The following is a 23,230-nucleotide window of genomic DNA, read 5'->3' on the forward strand; positions in this document are numbered from 1 at the left end:
TATATTAACAAAATGTTCTGTTTGGTACACACAAGTCAAATTTATGCCATTATAGAAGGGTTGCTTTCTCAAAATAGGAAAAAAAGAAAAAAAAAGAAAAAAAGCACTGCCTAAAGCAAATTATATGCAGACATGAAGAAATTAAAGCTTAAAGATTAATGAAAGTGAACAACAAAAATTCATCTTATAATGGTAGAGTTTGGGAAAAGATCTCATAAACTTCTAAGAACAGAATTGTAATGAAGGTAAAGGCTGGAATGCAACATTCAATTTAAAATAATCCTTTGACTCTTTTCTTTCTTAACCAGGGTAAGGACCCAAGATAAGTAGCAAGAAAACTTTCTATTTAAACCTTCATTTTCTCCTTTTTCCTTAAAACAATAAATTTGATTCTCCAGGTACTCTTCCAATAGGTGGTTAAATTTTCTAAAGAAAGCTAAGAAAGAATAAGTTCTTTACACATGTAACAAATATAAATTTATTTATAGATATATATTTTTAAAGTATTTCAGTAAAATACATCCAGGTTGCACATTACAGGTCTGTATTCCTTGAAAATTGCCTCCTCATGGAGAGGTAATCAAAAAGAAGTTCAATCCTTGAGACTTTGAAGCTAGATGGATTTACCAATCTAATCTTTTCTCTCCTGCGCTAGTATTGTCACAAAACAGACAGTAGTAGCTCAGTTGCACATATGTATTTTTATTGACCTGAGATCCAGGTTGCTTATTATTAAAATCTGCTTGGAAACTTGAGAAGAAATAAGGAAGATGAGTGTCTAGTATTCTTAGAAAATTACTATTCCATAAAAAAATCCCACAGCTGTAGAGCCAAGTTCTTTGTTAGGCATGCACAGATTTCTAAATCCTGTAAAAATCTCAACATCTGACCCATTTCATTTTTACAAGAAAAGGGGCTATTACACTGGAAAATATGCGTAAAAATCTGCAGCATTCAGAGGCATTAAATAGTTTTATTTCACATTTGTTTCCTATGTATCCTGCTTGATAGACACACTGTAGCACCTGCTGCTACAGCTCTACTCTTCCCTCGGCTCCCAACCTTCTCTTTTTAGAAGGGATTAGTTGGAGCTTCTTTTGGAACGGCTGAAGTAATGCTGCCATCTCCTGTTCACTGCATAGAATGTAATGAAATTACCCTCAAAAGAAATGAAATGCAAAGTGGAATTGGATAAAACTCCGAACTAGAGACTGTGGCTTTTATGTGTTTTTAGCCAGTAGATTTAAACTAATTTTATTTAAAATGGCAATGCCATAATAATTTTGTTAGTTTTGGAGTTATCTAAACGTTAAATTGGTAGTCCTCTTGATTTTTCTGAATATTGTTTTCATATAACCTAAATTTCAATATCTATTTTGCACAATGTAAACATTTTAAGATAACGAAAATAACAATGATATGCACTGAATTTTAATATTAGCTAAAGTGTTCTCAGGAAATTGATTTCTCTCCAACAATTCCAATGTTAGAAACACTCAGAGGAGAGGACATGGAAAGCAAAAGCTAACAACAGAAATTAGTCTTATTTTTGGAATTTTACTTAAGCACAGATACAAGGAAACAAAGGAACTTTTCAAAAGTATCTTTTCATCTCTAAATTTCAGAATCTGAAAACCAAAAAGTTCCGTATCTTCAAAAAAGTTTTTCCTTTGTTCTTGTTATTGCTATAAATCAAGAACACTGGTGTGTTGATGCAATTATCTCTCCCAATTTTTGTAGATCAGAATTGTATTCCAGTCTGGGATGAGAATCTAAGTCTTATGCTCATTCACCTTAAGGAGATCCTTAAGAGGCAGGCTTTTCTCTGCAAACATTAGCAACATTCTGCCAACTATCATCTCAGAAGAATGAATACTTAAACCCAGGATTATTTTTTAAAAAGTCCAATACCCCTCTGTTTAAAGTGCTTCTGAAAATAAAGACTAATTTACTTTATTTAATGGCAAACAAAGCAGCCGGCTGTAATCTTTTGTAAAATACACCCTCATATACTTCGAGACAGGTTTTCTTCAATCACTCTTTTCCAGACAAATATCTCCCCTTCTCTTCCCTTTTCCTTAGAGACACATCCTTGGACCTGTTAGTTCACTTGTGTACTGAGGGCTCAACGAGGGTCTTTTATAGATCCCTAGTTCTGTGAACTGCACCATTCTGCATCACCGTGGTTAATGTGGATAATATGGAATCAGTGCAGATCAGGAAAATACTGCAGAAACTAAAGAGTGCTCAGCATTGCAAGTGATGTCCTGTGGAAAATTATGCTTGTACATTTTAGTTTTGTATAAACATTCTTCCACATCTGTACATCTCTCTTGTGGAAAACAACTCTTACTTTCAGGCCCTAAAAAGTGTTGAGAGACTCATAGTAAGTTTATGGTCCTCATCACTAATGTTCTTCACCAATATGCCCGTATCAATTTCCAAAGCACATTGCTTCTATATATATTAAAGACAGAATATTTTGATCATCAAAATGATAAATCCTATAATCAGTCAGTTTACCCACATGTGCAAACGGGATCATTTCTCAGGTCCTTCCATAGGAAAAAATCAGGTTTTAACTGCGAGCAGAGTCTGCAATGGGAAAATCTTGGCCTAATCTGCTGGCCTAATTCTCTCTAGGCAAAAGGGGGCATTTTCTCCAAAAATATAAGAAAGTAGGAGTCACATTTTGGTCAGCTCATAGTTACTTCTAGAAAATAACACAACCGGTAATCACTGACTCTCTAAAAATAACTTACAATTGCCATTAATGATCATTCTAGGTGTTGTATTAAGGAATATCACTTGTGTCATTATGTAGAACACGATAATTGTTTTAATTACCTAAATTTTGTATCACTTAGCAATAAGCTAATTTGAGGAGGTGTTTGTGATAGATATTATAGAAATACACTTTTTTTTTACACTAAATTATTAGTTTTAAATAGAGCCTCTTCCTGGTAGACACTCTTCGAAAGATTAAAATCAAACATGAAGTACTGTGGGAACTGCTTAAGATAGCAAAATGTTAGAATTTAAAAAAAAGTCTATTATTTCTTTGCACAATTGTTTAACTGCCATGACAGGAGAAACACTCAGTAGTTTTACTGCAACACAGAACTTTCTTTGAAGACAAGCTCATTCCTTTTCATTTTTACTGCTACCCAACAGGAGTTTCAAAGTGTAACTAAATGTTAGCTAAACTTACATCTGTCCTGCATTCTATTACCTAGCACTCCAGATGGTAGCAATGCAACCTAGAATGCTTTGAGTAAAGACTCACTTCACATGACAACACTTCGCAACAGCAAAGGTAATAACAAGCATGTTTTTATGCCTAGATCACGGTTAACTGTCTAAATGACTTAATATATTGTTCTCTTTCCACGTTGGGGTCCGAATTCCACTTCTGCACTTTAGCATTGTTCACATTATGTTACTATTTCATGTTTATTTTAGAGTAAAATTTCTAGACATTTTACATGACAGAAATTTGGAATATAAAGTTTTAAACTGGATGATTTTATTTCAAAATGTAGGTTGTGGGTGAGGATAGAAAAGGGTTTGATTTCTTCATAGAAGTTATACATGTACTCCCTCCTGAAGTAATGGCATAACTGCATCACTTTATAAACCGCATGTGGGTAAATACCTCCCAGACACAACATGCACCCACTTAGCAAAACATCTGCTGACCTCCAAAACTCACCAAGTCTATCTAGCATCAAATCCAAAAGACAGGGTTTTTAATTTGCAGCCTTTTTTATGCTAATATTTTATTTTTCCCTTATGGATCTCATATTTATTTTTTTTATGTGCATTTTGCTCCTTTTAACTTGGTGGCAGCACTGTGAAATATCACAGGCCTTTTACTCAGTATTTTTCTCTAACAAGCCAACCAGGTAACAAGCCAAACAGGATTTTTATATTCGTTTGTAAATTTTAGCTGAGGGCTGTTGAGAAGGAAAAATAAAAAGACAAATACTACATTTGTGCAAGGTTTAATTCACATCACTTGTACAATACTGTGCTGTTGGCATGTGTCTCGATAAATAGGCTTCAAAAAGAAATTATTGCAGTGTAAAGTTTCCCTGAATTCACATGCTTTTTACTATTCCCAGGTCTCAAATGGCTTTTAAAATTATTTTTTCAGACTCTTAGAGCTATGTACCCCATATTGTGATAGGATATGTTTCTCTGCCCTGCTCCCTAGAGTGGCGTGGAGTGAAGGGAAGTTAAGACAGCTTGGCACCATTCTAGTCTAAAAGAGGCCCAACTTGAGAATTTCACTTTTGTTGCCAAAAAAAAAAAAAAAAAAAAAAAAAAGGAACATGAGAAATATAAGTGTCAAAAGAGGCTGGGAAGTTTAAACCTGAGGAGAAAGCCCACAAATTAAATAACTAAATAAATAGGTAGGTCAAACCTATTCATCTAACAAAATATTTGAGTGCCTACCACACCAAGCTAGGCACCAGACACAACACAAAATCTGTGCTTCCATGGAGCTCTTCTGCAGAGACTATAATCTCCAAAGCACGTTTCCTTGATACTCTCCAAATTATGCTCATTTGCCAAGAGGCCTGCTTTGATACCTTTTGCTTTTCAGGTAAATCCAGGAAAATTCTCAATACAGTGAAAGAGAATGGGCCTAACAAAAACATCCACTATTACAGATCAAAACCTTATCCTCTAGAAATGTCATAGAGTTTGTTTCCTAGTTGTATATAAAATAACCGCATCACCTCAGCTGACAACCACCCCAAGGACATGCTGAAACAATCTCACCAGCTAGGCAGGGTGGATTCTGTAACATCAAAGCAAAAAGCAAATGCAACCAGAAATAGTAAACTAATTTTAAAGAGTGACAGATTTTAAACAATCTTTAAAGAGTGGGAGAAGAATCTTTTCCTAAGGGGAATCTGCTGTAGAAACTGCTTATCGCAGTTTGTTTTCCACAGATAAGTCTCTCACCAGGTACCAGCTTCTTACTGCCCTCTGCTGGCTAAGTCTGAATTCAGTCTTTTTAAGCTGTTCTGTTTTTTACAATTTTACTAAACAAGTAAATCTACTTGTTCACAAAATGTAACACTTTTTAAAACTTTTATATTAATGGTACTTAAAATTAACTCCAAGAAGTCCTGTATCATAATTTCATTTAATTAAAAATGTCTTTATGACAAAAACAATACGCTGATTAAAAAAAAGCAAAAGATCCAATACCCACCTTTTCAGAAACTATGGTTAAAACTTGATGTGTATCTTTTTCTCTTTGCCAGCATGGACCCTTATATTTAAAAAAAAAAAAAAAATGTGGTCCTATTGTACACTATGAATATTGCTTTAAAAATATATTAACAAATGTCCTATATTGTCCATTTTTATGGCACCATAATATTCCATTTGTGTAAATGTACACTTTACATATTCTCCTTCAACCAACGAAGGTATTTATAGCTGTGATATATTTAAGCTATAACCATCCTTACATCTGTAACTGGTCAATGTGTTCTCTTAACTAAGAGCACTCTGAATGTATGCTTTACAATTTTTATCTCCCTTTATCAAAAAATACAAGATTAACAAAACCTCCTGGGTTGGCAGGGCCACAGGATGATCACTAAGGCCACCACATTTCCATGCTTCACAACTCAGATCAGTTCACAAAGAGGGAACTTGAGACCATGTTTCTATAAAATCACTAGTCTCTGCATTCCCTTCTCAAAGCCAATTTGCTGTGGAAATCAAATTAGGAAGGTGGTCAACGAATATGAAGAAAAAAGTAGAGAAATACTCTTCAGGTTGTTTCCTGCAAACTAGTTTAGAAAATTGCCGTTTTATTGTAGGTTAAGAATCCTTAAGATCACTCTCCTCGTTTCTAAGCATTTTGAGGAAGTCAGATTGTAATGCAACTTTAACAGGTCAGACTGTGATTAGGCTCTGGGTTTTAGATCAAAAGCTGATTGAAACATCTCATTTCCAACAGCAGTTTGAATTTAGGTGTTCTTATGCTATTTGAAGTGTAATCCGTTTTTTATAAAGGACTTGTCATTTACTTTTGCCTAGAGCTCAGGTTCCAGTCTTTCTGAACACTGATGTCAATCAATACAGGCATACACCTCTTTATTGTGCTTTGCTTTACTGTGCTCTGCAGATATTGTGCTTTTTACAAATGCAACCCGGCCTCGAGCAAGACTATCGGCACCGTTTTTCCAACAGGCTCAGATGATGGTCACCATTTTCCAGTAATATTTTTCAAGGTATGTAAGTTCTTTTTAAACATGCTACTGCACACGTTTGTGAGACTAGAGTACAAACATGTTTTATATGTACTGGGAAACCAAAACATTGTTGAAACTTGCTTTATTACACTGCTCTCGAACTAAATCTGCAGTATCTCCAAGGTATGCCTGTATTTTGTAGCACACGTCCTAAAATACCTCATCACCCTATGTAAGGTTCATCAACTTTTACCTCAGTCATCTCTAGCATTTGGCCACCAGCAAAGTCACACTTCATCCAGCAGGTTCTCTACAGGATGAGAGCACGTGGTGGCCTCTCTTGGGTATTTCCTTAGCCCAGCCCTGGTGCCTCCACTGCTCTTGCAGGAACTTACTACTGGGAGTTGTTCTGGCTTGTGGACTGGGCTTTCTGAGGATCCTGGCTGAGAGGACAATGCCTGATCACATTTAGTCATCAGCCTGCGCCATCCTCAGCCTGGTGAAAGTTGTGATCTTCTCTTCCTTGGCTAAATCTCCTCCTCCCTCCTGAGTCTTTGGAATGCAAGAGGTATATAAGCTTGCTTATGCTCAGCATATTCCTCGAGCCCAACTCTATGTACGCTCAATTAAAAAAGAAAAGAAGAAATCAAGCTCCACTTTCAGGGTTAGACTAATCTTTAGTAAGACTACGTATTTCTATACTTTTCTAATTTATAGCACCTCTGCCCATATAAAGTCCCCATTGCTCCAACAATCCAGTTAAAGATGGACAAATTAAGACACTGGCATAAATCAGCCTTTTTACAATTTTTCTATGTGCTTCTTCATTTTTTAAAACATTTAAAGTGAGTTACCATAAGCACATGATAGCAATCTTAGTAAAACCAAGACCAGGCAAAAATAAGAGTTAAGAACTGAAAGAAAATGGAACGTTTGGCTTGGAGGTTTCTTATACCTGAAGTATAGAAGAATGCACGTCTCACTATGGTAGTAAGAAAACCATCACCAAATGCTTGGGGTGGATTTACCTCACTTTGGGTACATGCGGGATGTCAACGAGACTAAGCACATCTGGAAACTGGATTCATAAAACTATCGGTTCCCCTCCCCCCCCCAAAAAAGACATCTGCCCTGGCACTTCAGCTCGGACAGGTTCCTTTGTGAATCCCATCTAAGATACAGACAAGACTCAAATGTTAAAATTATGCTTGATTTGAGTTTTGAAGGACAAGTATATTGCCAGGCAGGAGGAGCTGAAGAGATAAGTCACTAAGACAGATGACTACTTTATAATTCTGAGAGCAAAGTTAGCAGTGACCCACAGTATGGAAGTTGGGAGGCTATTACGATGATCTGGATGTGTACAACAGCTGAAAGACAAGGTAGAGGCAAGAGTTGAGGACCCCTGTGGCCCATGGCTTGGGAAACTGTTAGAAATATTGGATGTTAAAGCACTTGATGCAGAGCCTAGTCTACACTAGTTGTTCAATAGCTTTCCCTTCCTCTAACCTGACACATTATAGGGAAAATTAGGTTCACCTTGAGGCATACAAAATTTGAGGTACCAACTGATGTTCTTGCAGAGCTGTTTAATGCACACCATTAGTCTTGGGCTGATAAAAGCCAAAGCAAGGAACACACGTGGAAAAGACAAGATTCTAGTGCGAGCTTTGGTAGGACAATGCCCCAGAAAAGTCGGAGAAACAGGACCTCAGCCTAAACTCTGGAACTATTACAATGGTGAGCAGTGAGAATGAAGACTGGAGGAAGAATGTGGCAGAGGCCAAAGTGTGGACAAAATTTTGAAATGCCTAGAGAAGTCAAGACAAAAACTAAATTCTGGATTTGACTGTTAAAGTCTTGGTGACCATTATTTTAGCAGAAGCCACGAGCCAGAAGAGAGATTAAAAGTGAATGAGGACAGAGACTATCTTGCAGTCTACGACTGTGGGGAATGGATAGTTTAGTAGTACTTAAGAGTGGCAGCATGGTCATGAGTGGAAAATTCCTTTAAGAGATGCCAATGCTAAAGTCAGTGGCAAGAGGCAATAGTCCCTTGCCCTAATCTCAAAAAAAAAAAAAGCCATTGAGTGGGGGGAAAAAGGAAATGCACCAAGTGCTATAATCAAAAATAGTTATTTTCCCTAGCTGGAATTATAGAATTTCAGAATATAAAAACAAAAGTTTACAATGTGGTATTTTTGCTACTGCCTCACCACCTCAAGCAGTGCCAGATAGGACTCAAAATGTTTGAATAGATGCCAATATAAGGAAACTAGAATTGTTTTCCTAAAAAAACCAAATAGCTCAAGTTGGCATTTAACCATAGCAGACAATCCCACACTACACACCGTCTACCCACATACTTTACATTGAGTTCTAGAGCTTACACTTGAGGCCATTCACTCGAGTGCATATTGTGCTAAGGGTAACCAGCCTTTAGTGTTATCCGAGGCTGCTATATATTAAAGGCAGATTTTGGTCAAGAGCTTAAGATCTGTGAATTCGCAAGATGCAAAGACACAGAATACAAAATGAGAACTCAAAACCAAATTTGGTCGAATTTAGCTTCATAATATACGCCCTAACAAGGTTGGCCAATAGGGTAGAGAAATTCAAAGTACTGCAGTTGGTGATTTACCAGAAATTACAAGACTTCTATTAGTCTTACCTGGTTCAACATTTCACTCATACAATACCCAACTTGATCTTAAAATACATAAATCACCATTTCTCCCTGCTGAATTCTTAGAGTACACTGAAGTATTCACCTTGCTTTGGTACCTAACATCTAGGTCAGTGAAAGCAACAAACACTCTGACCTTTCCTAATGGGCATGTTTATAAGAGCTCCTGGACAGCGTTTATCTTCTAGTGCCCATAGCCTAAATGCAAACCTACCCACCTTTTTTTCTATTGATCCACCCAACCGTAAGATCCTTTTTAATACCCATACTTAAGTAGCCTTAGGTTCTAGGCTGGCCAATAGCCATTATAAATGTCCACCCCAAAAAACCCTAGCTATCAATAGGTTACTGTTAAGCCTATCTCTGCTTTAATCACTGTTTTAATTGCCAGTACTGAAGTTAACTGCTGCTTGGGATTAGGCTTACATTTACAAACCAAAAGAAACAAACAGCATGCTTCCAGTTATCTTGCAATGATTACCTTGTGTCCTTCACTAACAGGAACCTTAAGGTGCCACAAAAAATTTAAAAAAAATAAAAATAAAAATAACCCAGAGATGAAAAACCAAAGCCAAGTTTATTTGTTCATTTCTTGCATTTGAAGTACTCCTCGATGACATCCTTGGCCTGAGACTCTTTGCCATAGTCCTAAAAAAAAGTCATATGGGGTTTTTACTAACGTTTAGAAATTCCACAAAGTCATTAGCACTAAATATAGTGAAGCTTTAAAAACCTAGCTCATCTTCTGAAAATGGTTCATCATTAAAATTTCTTGTAGCCATTTTCAGGGACCTTAATGATGTCAATGTCTTTAAGGCTCGTAACATGGCTTTACTATTGCCAGCTTTTTCTATATTTCTGCAAAACACATTCAGGTAAGCAGATTCATTGGCCGGCTTGAATTATGGCTTTTCCTTTTGTGAAAGGCAGAAAAACGTTTTTAAATCTGTTGAGAATCAATTTTTTAGGTGGTTCTTGACTTAATGTAGATTCAGTACAGGGTTACCCAGCATAACCTTTATTCCAAAAATAAATACCGACTTACCTTAACCACCACGCAACTGCAACCAACCACTTTCCGGGGTTTTCCCTCTCTGTCAATTTTACAGAGGCCTACCCATTCCCCTAGTTTCTTGTTGTCATCAACCTATTGGGGGAAATTTTAAAAATCACCATATTAGTAGGCATTAATGCTACTGGCAATAAATCAAATCCAAAAGGTGGCTGTAGTCAGATAGGGTGACATGGCAGTTTCCTCATGGCAGTTCAGTAGAGGGAGCCAGTTGTCATCATGTACAGCACCAAGATCACCTATTCATTCTATCCTGTTTTGTTTTCTATCAACACCAAAATTGTCATTTAATACTACAGAAATAAAATGTTTGCTCTATAACTACCTTTAGCATAGTCAACGGTATCAGGTTAATGTGATGTTTTTCATACCTGAAGAAAGCAATAAGCTCAACATTACAAATTTGCTCTGGTATGACAAAAATCACGAGCCTGCATTAATCCTGACACATTGGCCCAATTTTTATTAAGCTAAATTATCTCTTAGCAGTTCAGATAAATCAAATTAGACACGTAACTTACCTTAATTAGGTTGATCTGGTGTTCAGCACAAAGGGCCTCCACCAACTTGACATACATAGGCTCATCACAGTTGGATGCAAGCACACACAGATGGGCCTGGCGCCTGAAATACAAAATCCAACAGAAAAAAACAAGGGAAGTTGTCTTAAGTACTGGCTACACTGACAAAACACAAGCAGCAAAACCATTAGTGAACAAAACTGCTCCAGTCTGATTAACAAGGTATACATTCATTAGATTCATCTATGGAAACACTAACAATTCAGTAATACCAATGCTTACGTAGGGTAACTAGTTCGTGACCAACACACAAACATGCCCTCTTGCAAGCCACTCTTACACAGACTAAAATTATGTGAAAGAAACTAGATCAGAGTTGTCACTTCTTGGTAGCCCAGACTTAATACTGTGCAGCATTGCCAAATAGTGCAAGGGATTCACACCAAGACCTGAGGAAGTACTTCCATCAAGTCTTGTTTCCAATGGATTCAACTCATCAACCTACACCAGTTTATTGAACTGACAAATTTACCTGGCTTAGAAACCCTTAAAGTACCTTTAAAATGACATCAAAGAGTTATAACTCAGTTTTGCCAATGTAACCATCCCAGAGACTAAATTGAATGTATTTACAAGTATTCCATATTAACATTTCTACAACAGCTATTTCACTTACTAAATTCATCTACAAGTCTAGATGCTTTTACAACTTGAAATCCCATTAATTTAACTTGATTTAGTTTTGCAGACTGCCCTATGAAGATTCCTATCTCATCTAGATAATGTGAAATTAACCCCACAATTTACAGGTTTGTCAGACTTTTTTAAGTTTCACTCATAAAAAGAGTGAAGGGGTATCCGACACTTTGAGTCATCATTCAAACACTGTAGTTTTAAGAATCAATTGGTCATCCCCATTCCAAACAGAGACCCACAAACTCTTAAGTGGGCTATACAGATCGGAATTCTGATACCTTTTCCTAGGTTTCCTGTAGAACGGATGCCATTCAGAACCTTTGCGCTAACACCATGAACTTCAAGCTTTCTTCCCTTGGCTGCAGTTTTGTTCCGGTTCCAACAACCCACAGTATTGAAATTGACACACGTACTTGTCTAAGGCTTTGGCAGCTTCACGGATTCCACGTGCTAGGCCATCGTGGATGAGGGCGGTCTTCAGCACCTCTTGCAAAGCAGTATTAACGTCCATTACACCTCCAGCAGCAATGCTGAAATGCAACAAACCAAAATGATCAAATTCCCGCACACCGTCTAACGCCTTGGACTCGGCAGTCATCAGTGAGATGTCCGATACGCTTATGGAGCCATGTCTGGCCCCAAGCCCACGCAGCCGTCCCGCGGCCAACGATTTAGCACCGCGATCCCCGCCCTGGGCTCACCCTTCCTCGGCCATGGCGGTGGGTTACGGGAGAAGCCGAATCTTGAAAACACTGTAATACAAACAACAAGACACCAGTTAACTAAAAGACTCACTTTAAACCTAAGTATCCATCGCCAATCCCAGACGAAATACACTGACTCGTGCACCATAACCACCACCCTCGCGTCACTCAACTCACCCCAAGCCGCGCCTCCGCGTTACTTCGCGGCGGCAGGGAAAGAGACAGTACGCGACCGCATGACGGTATTTAAGGGCTTCCCAGGACCCCTTTGCGCATGTGCTCTCTCCTCCTTGAAAGAGGTGTCTCTGGTAGTGCCGGGCCTCGAGAATTTGTTTCCGGATCGAGGTGGTTCTGAGACAAGGATACTGTTACACTTCTGACTGCTCTGCCCATCACTGGCCCACATAACAGGCACCATCACGGACAGCCTCGCTTCGTCTTTTCCCTCCGGGGGCGTGGCGTGCGGAGGCCCGCGGAGCTCATTCTACGGAGCGCGAGAACGGCCAAGCGCGCCCTTCATTCCTCAGAACGCGTTTTAAGCATTAACGTTCCGTTTTATAATTCCCATCGACCTCAAAAACTGGGCCTTCCTGAGTGGCACATTCTCTCCCTTAGCATCTAAGTCACTCCGAATGTCCGTGAATGTGTGACATTGTGGGTGATCCTCCTGTGTGTGTGTGTGTGTGTGTGTGTGTGTGTGTGGTAGCGCGCGGTCCTAAAAGCCAACACGTTTTTCACTATTAAGTGCATCTAAATTCCACCTTCCCAGCGATCTGTTAGTAAAAGGAAACCTCCAGCCAGGTAGTTGGTTCCGGTTTCTAAATGTAGTTGGTTCTAAGTGAAGTTTTTCTTTTTTAACGTGAAATTGTCCCCTGGATTCGTTGTCCCGCGCAAAAGGGGATTCAATAGGTGCATTTAAATCATCTACTATGTGCCAGACACAGGGATAGGAAGGGTATACAAATATAGAGAGGAAAACGTGGTCTTTGAGATATTCGGCATTAATTTCGCCATCGCGAGGACTGGTGGAATTAGGAGTGGAATCTGAGAACCCTAAAATTTGATTTTCCCCGGAAGCAATATTTTGAATTTTGCAATGACTGACCATCCTCCCCGCAACCCGCGCGCCAATTTTCAACACATGAAATATAACCCAATATAATCAGTCTTTTTCCTTTTCTTTTACCGTCCTCTCCTGACGAGTCGCCAAACGAGTCAGCAACTGTTAAGAGTTTGACAGGTGCCAAGGCTGGATACAGTGAATAGCGAAGTTAATGTCAGGTTGAGTGCCTAAAAGAAAACAAAAATGGGTAACACGATAAGAGTGCGAGGCAGAGTTAATCAGAATAGAGCTATACTAGAATTTTAATAAACTGATGTACATATTTAGCTTTTCAAATGCTTGCACATTTTCATTTTAAAGTGTCGAACCTGCTTTCCATTTATAAATCATCCTAAATTGTTCGCCGTTCATTTAATTAACTATTGAGCTTTCACTTAAAAAAAAAAAAAGCTATATGGCGTTTATAAAATTGAGAAGATTTATTCCTGCTGCTTCCATACTTGTGGTGGGATTAAGATTTGAGTCAAAGATTAAAATACCCAAAGGCCACAGGAGAGGTACAAAGTGGCATGGGAGTTGGAGATGGGGATGATGTAGAAAGGTAAGAGAAGGACTTCAGACTTGTGGCAGCATCTGAAATAAAAATAAACAAACAAAAGGATCCCAATAGGAGGATGAGAGAAAAGACAGGGTATTCCAAGTGGAAGAAAGACTAAGGGCGAAAGCACTGATGCCTTCTTAGTTTTTTTGGAAGTTATCTTAACACATTTGTATTTTTGAACGAGAACGTGGTAAATAGTGTGTCAGCAAATTTTCCATTATCTAAAATTAATAAAAGTTAATGTGATAAACATATTAGTAGATTTCTAGCTCCCACCCTCAAAAAAATGTTGGAGTGGAGATAGGGAATTTGGTAAAGACTCAAGAAACATAAATGGGGAAAAAAATCATTGCCAAACAACATACTTATTTAGGGGGAAAGTGATTCTTATGCCGTGGCTGGTTTCTGGTTTCTAGCAGCTCGTAATCTGTTCTGTAGACTAAAGTATCATGGGCCTATTCCTTAATATTTCACCTTATAAATATCTTTTCTATCTGTTGTAAACCTCCCTCCTTAGAATTGTAGCTACACTTTTTTTAAATCCTGGTTTTAAAACCGGTTCTAATCCCAGAAATGAAGTTAAAGGGCACGCTGGTGGTTCGAGGCTTCTTTAATATGGATTCTCCTAGTTCACTTGCTTAAGTTTACCTCTTCTCTATTGAGAAGCTAATGGCTAGATTATAATACTTTCATAATGTACACAAATGTGCATCTGAAATGTATATGAAAAATAAATTCTAAAGTTTGTTTTAGGAACAATAAATAATGAGTAATTTTGTTTAGCACTTTCTAACAACCAGTTGATGTGCTAAATTATCGTCACATATTTTCTTCCTTGATTATCATTGAGATCATTGAGATCCTATGTGGTGGTGGTGGTATTCACCCCCTTTAACAGGTAAGAAACCAAGGTTTAGAGAGTTGCCCAAAATGACACAGCCAATAAATGTGGAAGGTGGTATTTGAACCCAGTGGATGTCAAAGCTCATGCTTTTAACCCTTCAGCCATTTGGATGATTGCCCAAATGTGGGAGGGGGATTACTGAGATTTCAAGAAAAACTCTTTACATCTCACAGTTGGCAATAATTCAACAATGAGGTTCTACCTCCTTGTGCAAAAAAGTTGTAAAGATGGAGAAAGAGGATATTGCTAGTTAGGCAGAAAAAGAGCAGTTGAAATTGGGTTTCTGAATCATCAAGTGCAGATGTTGTATTAGCTTGCTGGGGCTGCCATAACAAAGTTATCACAAACTAGGTGGTTTAAACAACAGAGATTTATTGTCTCACATTTCTGAAGATAAGAAGTCTGTAATTAAGGTGTCTGTAGGGGTGCTTCCTTCTAAGGCTGTGAGCGGGAATCTGTTCCATGCCTTTCTCCTAGCTTCCCAAGCTTTGCCGGCAAAGTTGATATTCCTTGGCTTGTAGCGGCATAACTCCAATCTTCATGATGTTCTCCCTGTGTGCATGTCTGTCTCTGTGTCTACATTTTTCCTTTTCAAAAAGATACCAGTCATATTGGATTAGGGCCCATCCTACTTCAATATGACCTCATTTTAACTAATTACATTAATAGCCCTATTTTCTAAATAGGGTCTTGATATGAGATGTGGGGGATTATGATTTCAACATAGCTCTTTTGAGGAAAACAATTTAATCCATAACAGATGTTAAAGAAGGGGGAGATGCAGAACAGATTAAATGATAGAAAAGATCTTTTAGTCGAACTACAAAAAGCTGACTTGGATGACCAGAGCTGGGAAGAGAAACTAGGCCAGATTTTATATCTTGGAGTGGTGGGGCCCAGCTGTGCTAAGTTAAAATTCCAGCTCACTTTGGCAAATTACTTACATTTCTGACTAAAATGGTGATAAAACTATCTTTGTGAAGATGAAATTAGATAGTTGTTTAAAGTGTTTACCACTATGCTTGAGAAATAGGTATTTACTTTATAAAAGAAATTGATATGAAAACACGGAAAGTTTCTTAAATATTATTTTTTTCCTGCCCCAAATGACCCAGTAACTTAGTACAGTGACTTACATAATAGAATCAATAGAACTAATGTCTAATGTCTAATGAATAAATTCATTGAATGAATAAGTTTAAAAAAAGCATCTGGGTAGATGCGTATCTTAAAAAAGCCATATGGAGAACTGCTGTGATAAGTTACTATCTCTTGTGAGTTAGGTGGAGGTTGTGAGCATCCACCAAAAAACGCTTTTAATTTCAAAACTTTTAAAATGTCTCTACCTTTAAAGTGTAGAAAATAAAGTGAATGGTTAGAGATGGAAGTGAAGAAATAGGAGAAAACTCAGAAAATATTATCCTGCTGCAGCTTAGGTGCATATAGGTCTAATCTTGGTGTATGTAGCTTTAAACATACCAAAGAAAAATTAGTTGTAGCTGAAGAAACTCTTGGGCCAAAAAAGATATAATTATATCCTATTATATCAAAGGAAGAATCAAAGGAAAAAGAAATTGATAAGAAGGAAGAAATAAAAAAGAAAATAAGAAAGTAGATGAATAAGAGTAGAATAGATTTTAAAAGGCTGTAGGTAGTAGCTTATAAAGTTAATATATAAGGCTTTTAATCGGAAAACCCACTTTGTTAAGGGGAAAAAAAGTCTGTGGAGGAGAACAGGGCTAGATTATTATATAGCTAAGTAGGAAGCTTATGTCAATATATGTTTTGAGAGTTTTGTGTAATTTTCATCAGAGCTTTCGTAAGTCTTATTTAGAATGTTTCCTCAGCCCCTTTTTTAAAAAAAATTTCTACCAGATGTTACCCAAAGCTGTTTGGGCACTGTAGCTGCTTGTTAATCCAGAACTTGGGGGAATGAACATACTCGGGAAGACAATTAGAGATAATACTTAAAGTTTATGAATAAACTAATTATAAAGCAGCAACACAGGTAACTTATAAATGAAATAAAGAGTATTGGCCAATAGAGCAAACCCTATATTATCATTAAATTTATTTACTCGAGGTACAAGGAGAATCTGAGTGTGTAGGACTCCAGACTTCAATGCTACTTCCTATAGACTAGCTCTGCTGTTATCTGTGTAATATTTCTTCTGAAAAATAGGTCCTGATGGTCTAAAATGTGTTTGATAACTGCAAATCTTATTAGAGATTCACTTGGAATGAAGCCAGGACCATTCCTGTCCTGAGAACTAGAGCTTCATTAAAAAAAAAAAAAATCCTAATCATATAACTGTTTCTAACCCCAACGATGAAGTTAAAAGACAGACTGGTGATTCAAGAATTCTTGTCTACAGCCATGCTCCCCTGAACAAGCTCGATCCTGTCTGACCTCGGAAGCTAAGTGAGATTGAGCCTGGTTTAGTACTTGGATGGGAGACCACCTAAGAAGACCAAGTGCTGTAGGCATTTAAAATAATAATAAGGGATTGTAAGCTGACAAGGTCCTTGCAGTCTTTGAGGTCAACCAAGTGTTGCCACACCTAAAAAAAAAAAAAGTTATTTACATGTATTCTCCAGAAAATGCATTTCCTGACTCTGTAGCCTTTGTCAAAACACTTTTAGTATCTGGGCCTCAAGTATCTCATCTACAAAATGTACTAGGGTGTTGAATGAGATGGTTTTAAACATTCTTTAGGGTTGGACATTCTATGTCATCTTTTTGAAACAATAGTTTTGATTTTTAGTAAATGTTGAACATCTACATAGTCTGCCATATATGTTTTTTGATATCATATGATATCAGCCACATGACAATAAACTATTCCTGATGCTAGCTTCCATCCTGTATCTCCAGGTCATAGATGATCTCATTTGTAAATGGTAGTTGTTGCTTTTTTTATGTTAGGACAAGTAAGCATGTTCATTGTAGAAAAATTGAATGATATTGTATCAATTATAGTTCTTTGCATGCAACATAATGACCTATGGCCAACGTAAAACAAAAAAGTGAATTTACTGGATTGGATGGTTTAGAGAACAAAAAGGTTGCTGAGCAATCAGGTTTGGGGAATGGTAGGAACAAGATGGTTCCAGGGACCTTGGTTACCAGAACTCATGAAAAGTCTTGTAAGACAGTGCTTCTCAACTATCTGACTATTTAACTGTCTGACTATGAGAATTTTTTACCTAATCCATCACACATTATTAGTTTAATAAAATATAATAAATGTAAATTACTAGGAAGAATAATCCTCTTATACATAACAAACGAAAGTCTGTACATTCACCTGAAGATGCTGGAAAGTGACCAAATGCAGGCAGAACTAGAAGGTGGGATTGGCAATCATTGCTTGGAAAAAGGAATGGTTTTGGCTGAATTCCCATTTTTATGGCTTTTAGCATAAGGTCAGTCTCCAGTCAGTGCCACATGGGACAACAATAGTCAGAGGTCCTCAGTTTTACTAACTAGAAAGCCAGATGGCAGCATTTAGAGCAACCACCACTGCTAAAAAGGAGGGGAGAGGAAAATCTCAGAAAGGAGAGAGCCGGAAAGGAGGAAAAACATTCTGGGTATAAACTCTGCCTAAATCTCTGTCTGGCCCCTGAACTACACATGCATGGGGTAGACCGCAAGCAGCACATCTAAGACTAAACAAAATGCACAGAGATATCAGCTGTCTCCCATCACTGGGGAAACAGATTACAAAGTTTGAGGTTAACTCTCTGATAAAATTAAAACAAACGAACAATATATTTTAAAAAGAATAAAACAGAATCTAGTCTGCGGTTTATCACTAATGATGTCCTGAATATAATCCAAAATTATTACATGTGCTAAGAAACATGAAACCATGACTCCTATGCAAAAGAAAAAACAATCTATGAAAGTGATCTCAAATAATCAGAATGTTAGAATTAGCTGACCAGGATTTTAAAGCAGCTATTAGAAATGTGCGAAAGAAAAGAGAGAGAGAGAGAGAGAGAGAGAGAGAGAGAGAGAGAGAGAGAGAGAGAGAAAAGAAAAAGAAGAAGAAGAAGAAGAAGAAGAAGAAGAAGAAGAATATTAATAGAAGAAGAAGAAGAAGAAGAAGAAGAAGAAGAAGAGGAGGAAGAGGAAGAGGAAGAGGAAGAGGAAGAGGAAGAGGAAGAGGAAGAAGAAGAGGAAGAAGAAAAGAAAAGAGAAGGGAAAAGAAAAAGAAAAAAATCTCATAAGGAATGAATAGGAAAAATAGAAACGATAAAAGAGGATCAAATTGAAATTTGAGAAATGAAAATATAAGAAAAAAATTATCCGGAAGGGTGAACAGCAGATTGGAGATAACAAAAGAAAGATGCAGTACACTTTATAAGCTAAATCAATTGAAATTACCCAGCTTGAAGAACAGAGAGAGAAAAACAATTGAAGAAAATGAATAGAGCTAAAACGATTTGTGGGACAAAATAAAAAGATCTAACATATATGTAATTGGGATGCTAGAAGGAGATAAGAAAATGAGATTTAAAAAAAAATTGAAGAAATAATATCCAAAAGCTTCCCTAGTTTGATGAAACACATAAATTTACAGCTTCAAGAAGCTCAGTGAACCCTAAGAAATATAAACACAAACACACACATACCGTGGCACATCATAATTGAACTGTTGCTGAAACTCAAATATAAAGAGAAAATTCCAAAGGCAGCCAGAAAACAAAAAAAGGTACATAACATAGAGGAGATTACTAATGTTAATTATAGTCATTTCTCTTGTGAAATGAAAGAGGCCAAAAGACAGGAGAACCGTATCTTGAAAGGACTGAAAGATAACAACTCTCTACCCATATTTTTATATCCAATAAAAAGATCCCTCAAAAATGAAGACAAAATAAAGACATTCAGAGATAAACAAAAATTAACAGAATTCATCATCAGAAGAAATTGAACAAATTTTACAAACTTGAAGAAATGTTACAGGGATTTATTCATGTTGAAGAGAAATGATATGAAATGGAGACTTAAGATGTTCTGGAAGGAACGAAGAACACTGGAAATGATCAACTTAAAAGACTTTTTTCTTGTTTAAAAATACCTATGATAATTTAAAGCAAAAATTATAGCATTTTATTATAGACTTTATGTCAATTGAAGATATTGCATATAAAAACTAAAGCATAAATGATTGGGAGAAGGTACTGGGTAACTGGACTCATAGAGTACCAAGGTTCTTATATTTTACATGAAGTAATACAATACTAACTCTAACTAGATCAGAAAAGTTAGGAATTTGTATAATAATCCCAAGCAGCCACTAAAAAAAATTCAAAGATATATTCACAACAAATAAAATAAAAGGCAATTCCAAAAGGCAAAAAGAAGACAAGAAAGAAAAAAGATGGCAGCCTTTTTAATTAAGCAAAAAGAAGATAAGAAGAAACGAATGAATAAAAAACAGATATAAAACAAATAATAAAATGATAGACTTAAATTCAGCCGTGTCAGTACTTACCTTACATGTAAATAGGACTACCTGCTAAAAAGCAGCGATTGTCAGATGGATTTTAAAAAATCAAGTCTATTATTTTTATAAGAGTTGTATTTTAAATATATAGACAAATAAGAGTAAAAGGATGGAAAAAGATATATCATACATCCAATAAACATAAAAGTTGTAGTGACTATGTTAAAATCAAATAAGGTATACTTCAAGAGATTACTAGTGATAGAGGCATTTCACAATGATAAATAAGTAAATGCATTAGTTAGATATTCAGACATCCCTCTCTCAGCAATTGATAGAACAATTATACAAAATACGTAATCAGAAGATATGAACAAAACTATCACTTTGGCCTAATTGACTTTTAGAGAATACTATGTCCAACAACTGTAGAATATTATTATTTTCAAGTGCATGTGGTACTGTTCACAGAGACAGAATGCAGTATGGTCCATAAAACAAGTTTCAGTAGATTTTAAAAGATTGATATCTTCCAGAATAGAGGTCTTCCACAATAAGATTAAATTAGAAATTAATAATATAAATATATCTGAAAAATCCCCGAATAATTGGAAATTAGGAACATGATTCTTCTTAACCTATGGGTAAAAGAAGAGACCATAAGAGAAATTAGAAAATACTTCAAACTGAATGATAATTTGTTGGATATAGTTAGAGTAGTGTTCAGAGGGAAATTTAAAGCCTTAAATGCTAATATTAGAAAAGAGGAAAGGGCTAAAATCAATCATGCAATCTTACAAAGCACGAAAAATAAGAGCAAAGTAAAAGAAAATAGAAGGAAGGTAGTTTCACTGGTGAATTCTACCAGACAGTTGAGGCCCAAAAACACCACCAATGTTATACAAACACACACAGAAAATATAGGAGGAGGCAAAACATTTGACTTGTTTTATGAGTCCAAGATTACTCGGCTACCAAAGCCTGACAAAAGAAAATAAAATTACATATCAACATTACTCATAATCATAGATAGAAAAATCCTTAACATAATATCAGCAACTTTAACTCACATAAAAAATGTAATATGTTCTGACCAAGTTGGGTGTACTCCAAGAATGCAAGGTTGTGTTAACATTAGAAAATTGAACAGTGTAATTCATCATATTAAACAGAATAAAGAAGAAAAACCATTCACAATAAATGCAGAAGAAACGTGATAAATTCAGCATCAAATCTTGTTAAAATCTCTCAGTACATTAGAAATAGAAGGGAATTTCCCCAATCTGAGAAAATGCACATCTGAAAAGCCTACAGCTAACCTCATATTTAATGGTTTTCTCCCTAAGATGGGTAAAAAGTAGCCTCTCTGTTCTCTTCTATTCACCATTTTACTGGTCCTCCTAGTCAGTGCCATAAAGTAAGTGAAAGTAGTGAAAACACATATTTCATAAAGGAAGAAATAAAATTCATTCATAGGTGACATGACTTCATGTAGAAAATCTAGAAGAATCTATAAAAAACTATTAGAACTATTGAGGGAATTTACAAGGTTGCAGGATCCAAGATTAATATAAAGTTAATTTATTTTTATATGTAATCAGTAAATGATTGAAGATTTAAATGTAAAAATTTTATTTTAATCATTTCTAAAACCAAGATATTTAGGAACAAATTTAACATAAGGCATGTGATATCTCTACAAAGCATTTCTGAAGAACTTAAAATTCTATATAAATGGAGAGACATATAATGTTCATTGATTAAAAATACTCAGTATTGATTAGATTTCAGTTTTTCCTAAATTGATTTATAGGGTCAACAAAATCCCAATAAGAACCTGCCTGTTTTTTTTGTTTGCTTTTTTTTTTTTTTGAGAAATTAAGAGCCGATTCCAGCATTTCTACAGAAATTCAAAGGACCCAGAATATTCAGACCACTCTTGAAAAGAAAGTGTACATTTGGAGGATTTCTATTACTGGACTTATGTGATGAAAGAATCTGGTGCCACCTAAAATCCCTTCTGGTGAGGGTAGCAGCACTCCCAGGGAGTAAGGACAACGTTCTAACTACAATATCTTGTGCCTAGCTCCAGTGGTGTTGGCAGCACATGCTGCAGATGTGTGTCCAGCTGTGTTGCAAAGAGATGTGTACTAGACCACCTCTGTGATGTGATTTTAGGAACATAGCCTCTAAGTGGTGTAAATAGCCCTCCTGATGATTCTGTGTGCTACTTGATATTCTATTTTCTGCTTAAATTAGCAAAAGTTGTTTCTTTCATTAGCAATGGGGAACCCTGACTGATACAAATACTAGGAAGAAAAATAAAGAAGGATGAAGGAACAAAGGGTAGGCTGTGTGTTGGATAAAGGGATAAGAATGAACTTCTCTGAGGAAGTAGCATTTGAACAGAGATCATATTATTCCATTTCAGTTTGTAAAAAGAGAATAGTGTTCCATAAGTATCTATATGTCTAGGTAAGCATATAAAAATATGAAAGATTATTGTGGCAGGCTAATAATGACTCTCAAAGATATATCTACATCTCAATGTCTAGAACTTATAAATGTTACTTATTTGAAAAAAAGGGTCCATGTAGATGTGACTAAATTAAGAAGCTTGAGATGAGGAGATCATTTTGGATTTTGGCTCTTTGAAACTGATACTGAACTTCTGGCCTACAGGGCTGTATTGTTTTAAGCTATCCAGTTTGTGGTAAATTGTTACAGAGGCTGCAGAAAACTAATATAGTAATATATTTACCTGTAACACTGATGATCTGGAGGGAGGGTGGAAGGTAGAAGTCAGAAGTGGAGAGGAATATAGGAATATGAATATATATGTCACAATACCCTTTACATAAATTAAAAATGGACACAAGAGTATAAATTTCATGAAAACATATAAACAAGAAGATTTGTATTAAACATGAAAGAATGATTGACAATGAGAAGGGGTATGAGGATGGAGGGAAATGGATGACAACAGAAATAAAAAATTCAGTTGAAGAGTTGGAAGATAAAGTTGAAGAAACTTCCTATAAGGTGAAGCAAAAAGAGAAAGAAATGAAAAGTAAAAGAGAAAAAGAGTAATAAAGAAGAGGACCAGTCTAGGTGACCCAATATCTGCATAAAAAAGCAGTCCAGAATGAGAAAACAAAAAAAAGAATGTAAACAACAAAAAAAAAAATTAAGAAAAATTCTCCTCTATGGTTTGATGTTAGATTGGAGAGAGAATGTAGAGTAAAACGAGATTGCAGAAGCTTACAGATGTTGTGAGATCATAAAGATTCTGGGAGGTCTCTTTAA

The 23,230-nt window shown here is 36.3% G+C and overlaps 1 protein-coding gene and 3 non-coding genes across 4 annotated transcripts; all 4 read right to left on the bottom strand.

Moving 5' to 3' along the window:
• Positions 1-9,465: 9,465 nt before the first annotated feature.
• On the bottom strand, positions 9,466-12,207 carry RPS12 (ribosomal protein S12). The gene is made up of 6 exons (XM_039879041.1): positions 12,078-12,207; positions 11,898-11,948; positions 11,610-11,726; positions 10,501-10,603; positions 9,953-10,054; positions 9,466-9,555 (listed from the first exon to the last, which is right to left on the bottom strand). The coding sequence occupies exons 2-6, from the start codon at positions 11,909-11,911 to the stop codon at positions 9,493-9,495; spliced, it is 399 nt and encodes a 132-aa protein (XP_039734975.1). The 5' UTR covers positions 11,912-11,948; positions 12,078-12,207; the 3' UTR covers positions 9,466-9,492.
• Positions 9,678-9,806, bottom strand: LOC120615847 (small nucleolar RNA SNORA33). The gene has a single exon (XR_005656377.1). It is a non-coding gene; the product is annotated as a small nucleolar RNA SNORA33 (small nucleolar RNA).
• LOC120615848 (small nucleolar RNA SNORD100) lies at positions 10,131-10,207 on the bottom strand. The gene has a single exon (XR_005656378.1). It is a non-coding gene; the product is annotated as a small nucleolar RNA SNORD100 (small nucleolar RNA).
• On the bottom strand, positions 11,310-11,384 carry LOC120615846 (small nucleolar RNA SNORD101). Its single transcript, XR_005656376.1, has one exon. It is a non-coding gene; the product is annotated as a small nucleolar RNA SNORD101 (small nucleolar RNA).
• Positions 12,208-23,230: the final 11,023 nt, after the last annotated feature.

The sequence above is a fragment of the Pteropus medius genome, unplaced genomic scaffold (assembly GCF_902729225.1).
Source record: "Pteropus medius unplaced genomic scaffold, Ma_sr-lr_union100, whole genome shotgun sequence".
Taxonomy (NCBI): domain Eukaryota; kingdom Metazoa; phylum Chordata; class Mammalia; order Chiroptera; family Pteropodidae; genus Pteropus; species Pteropus medius.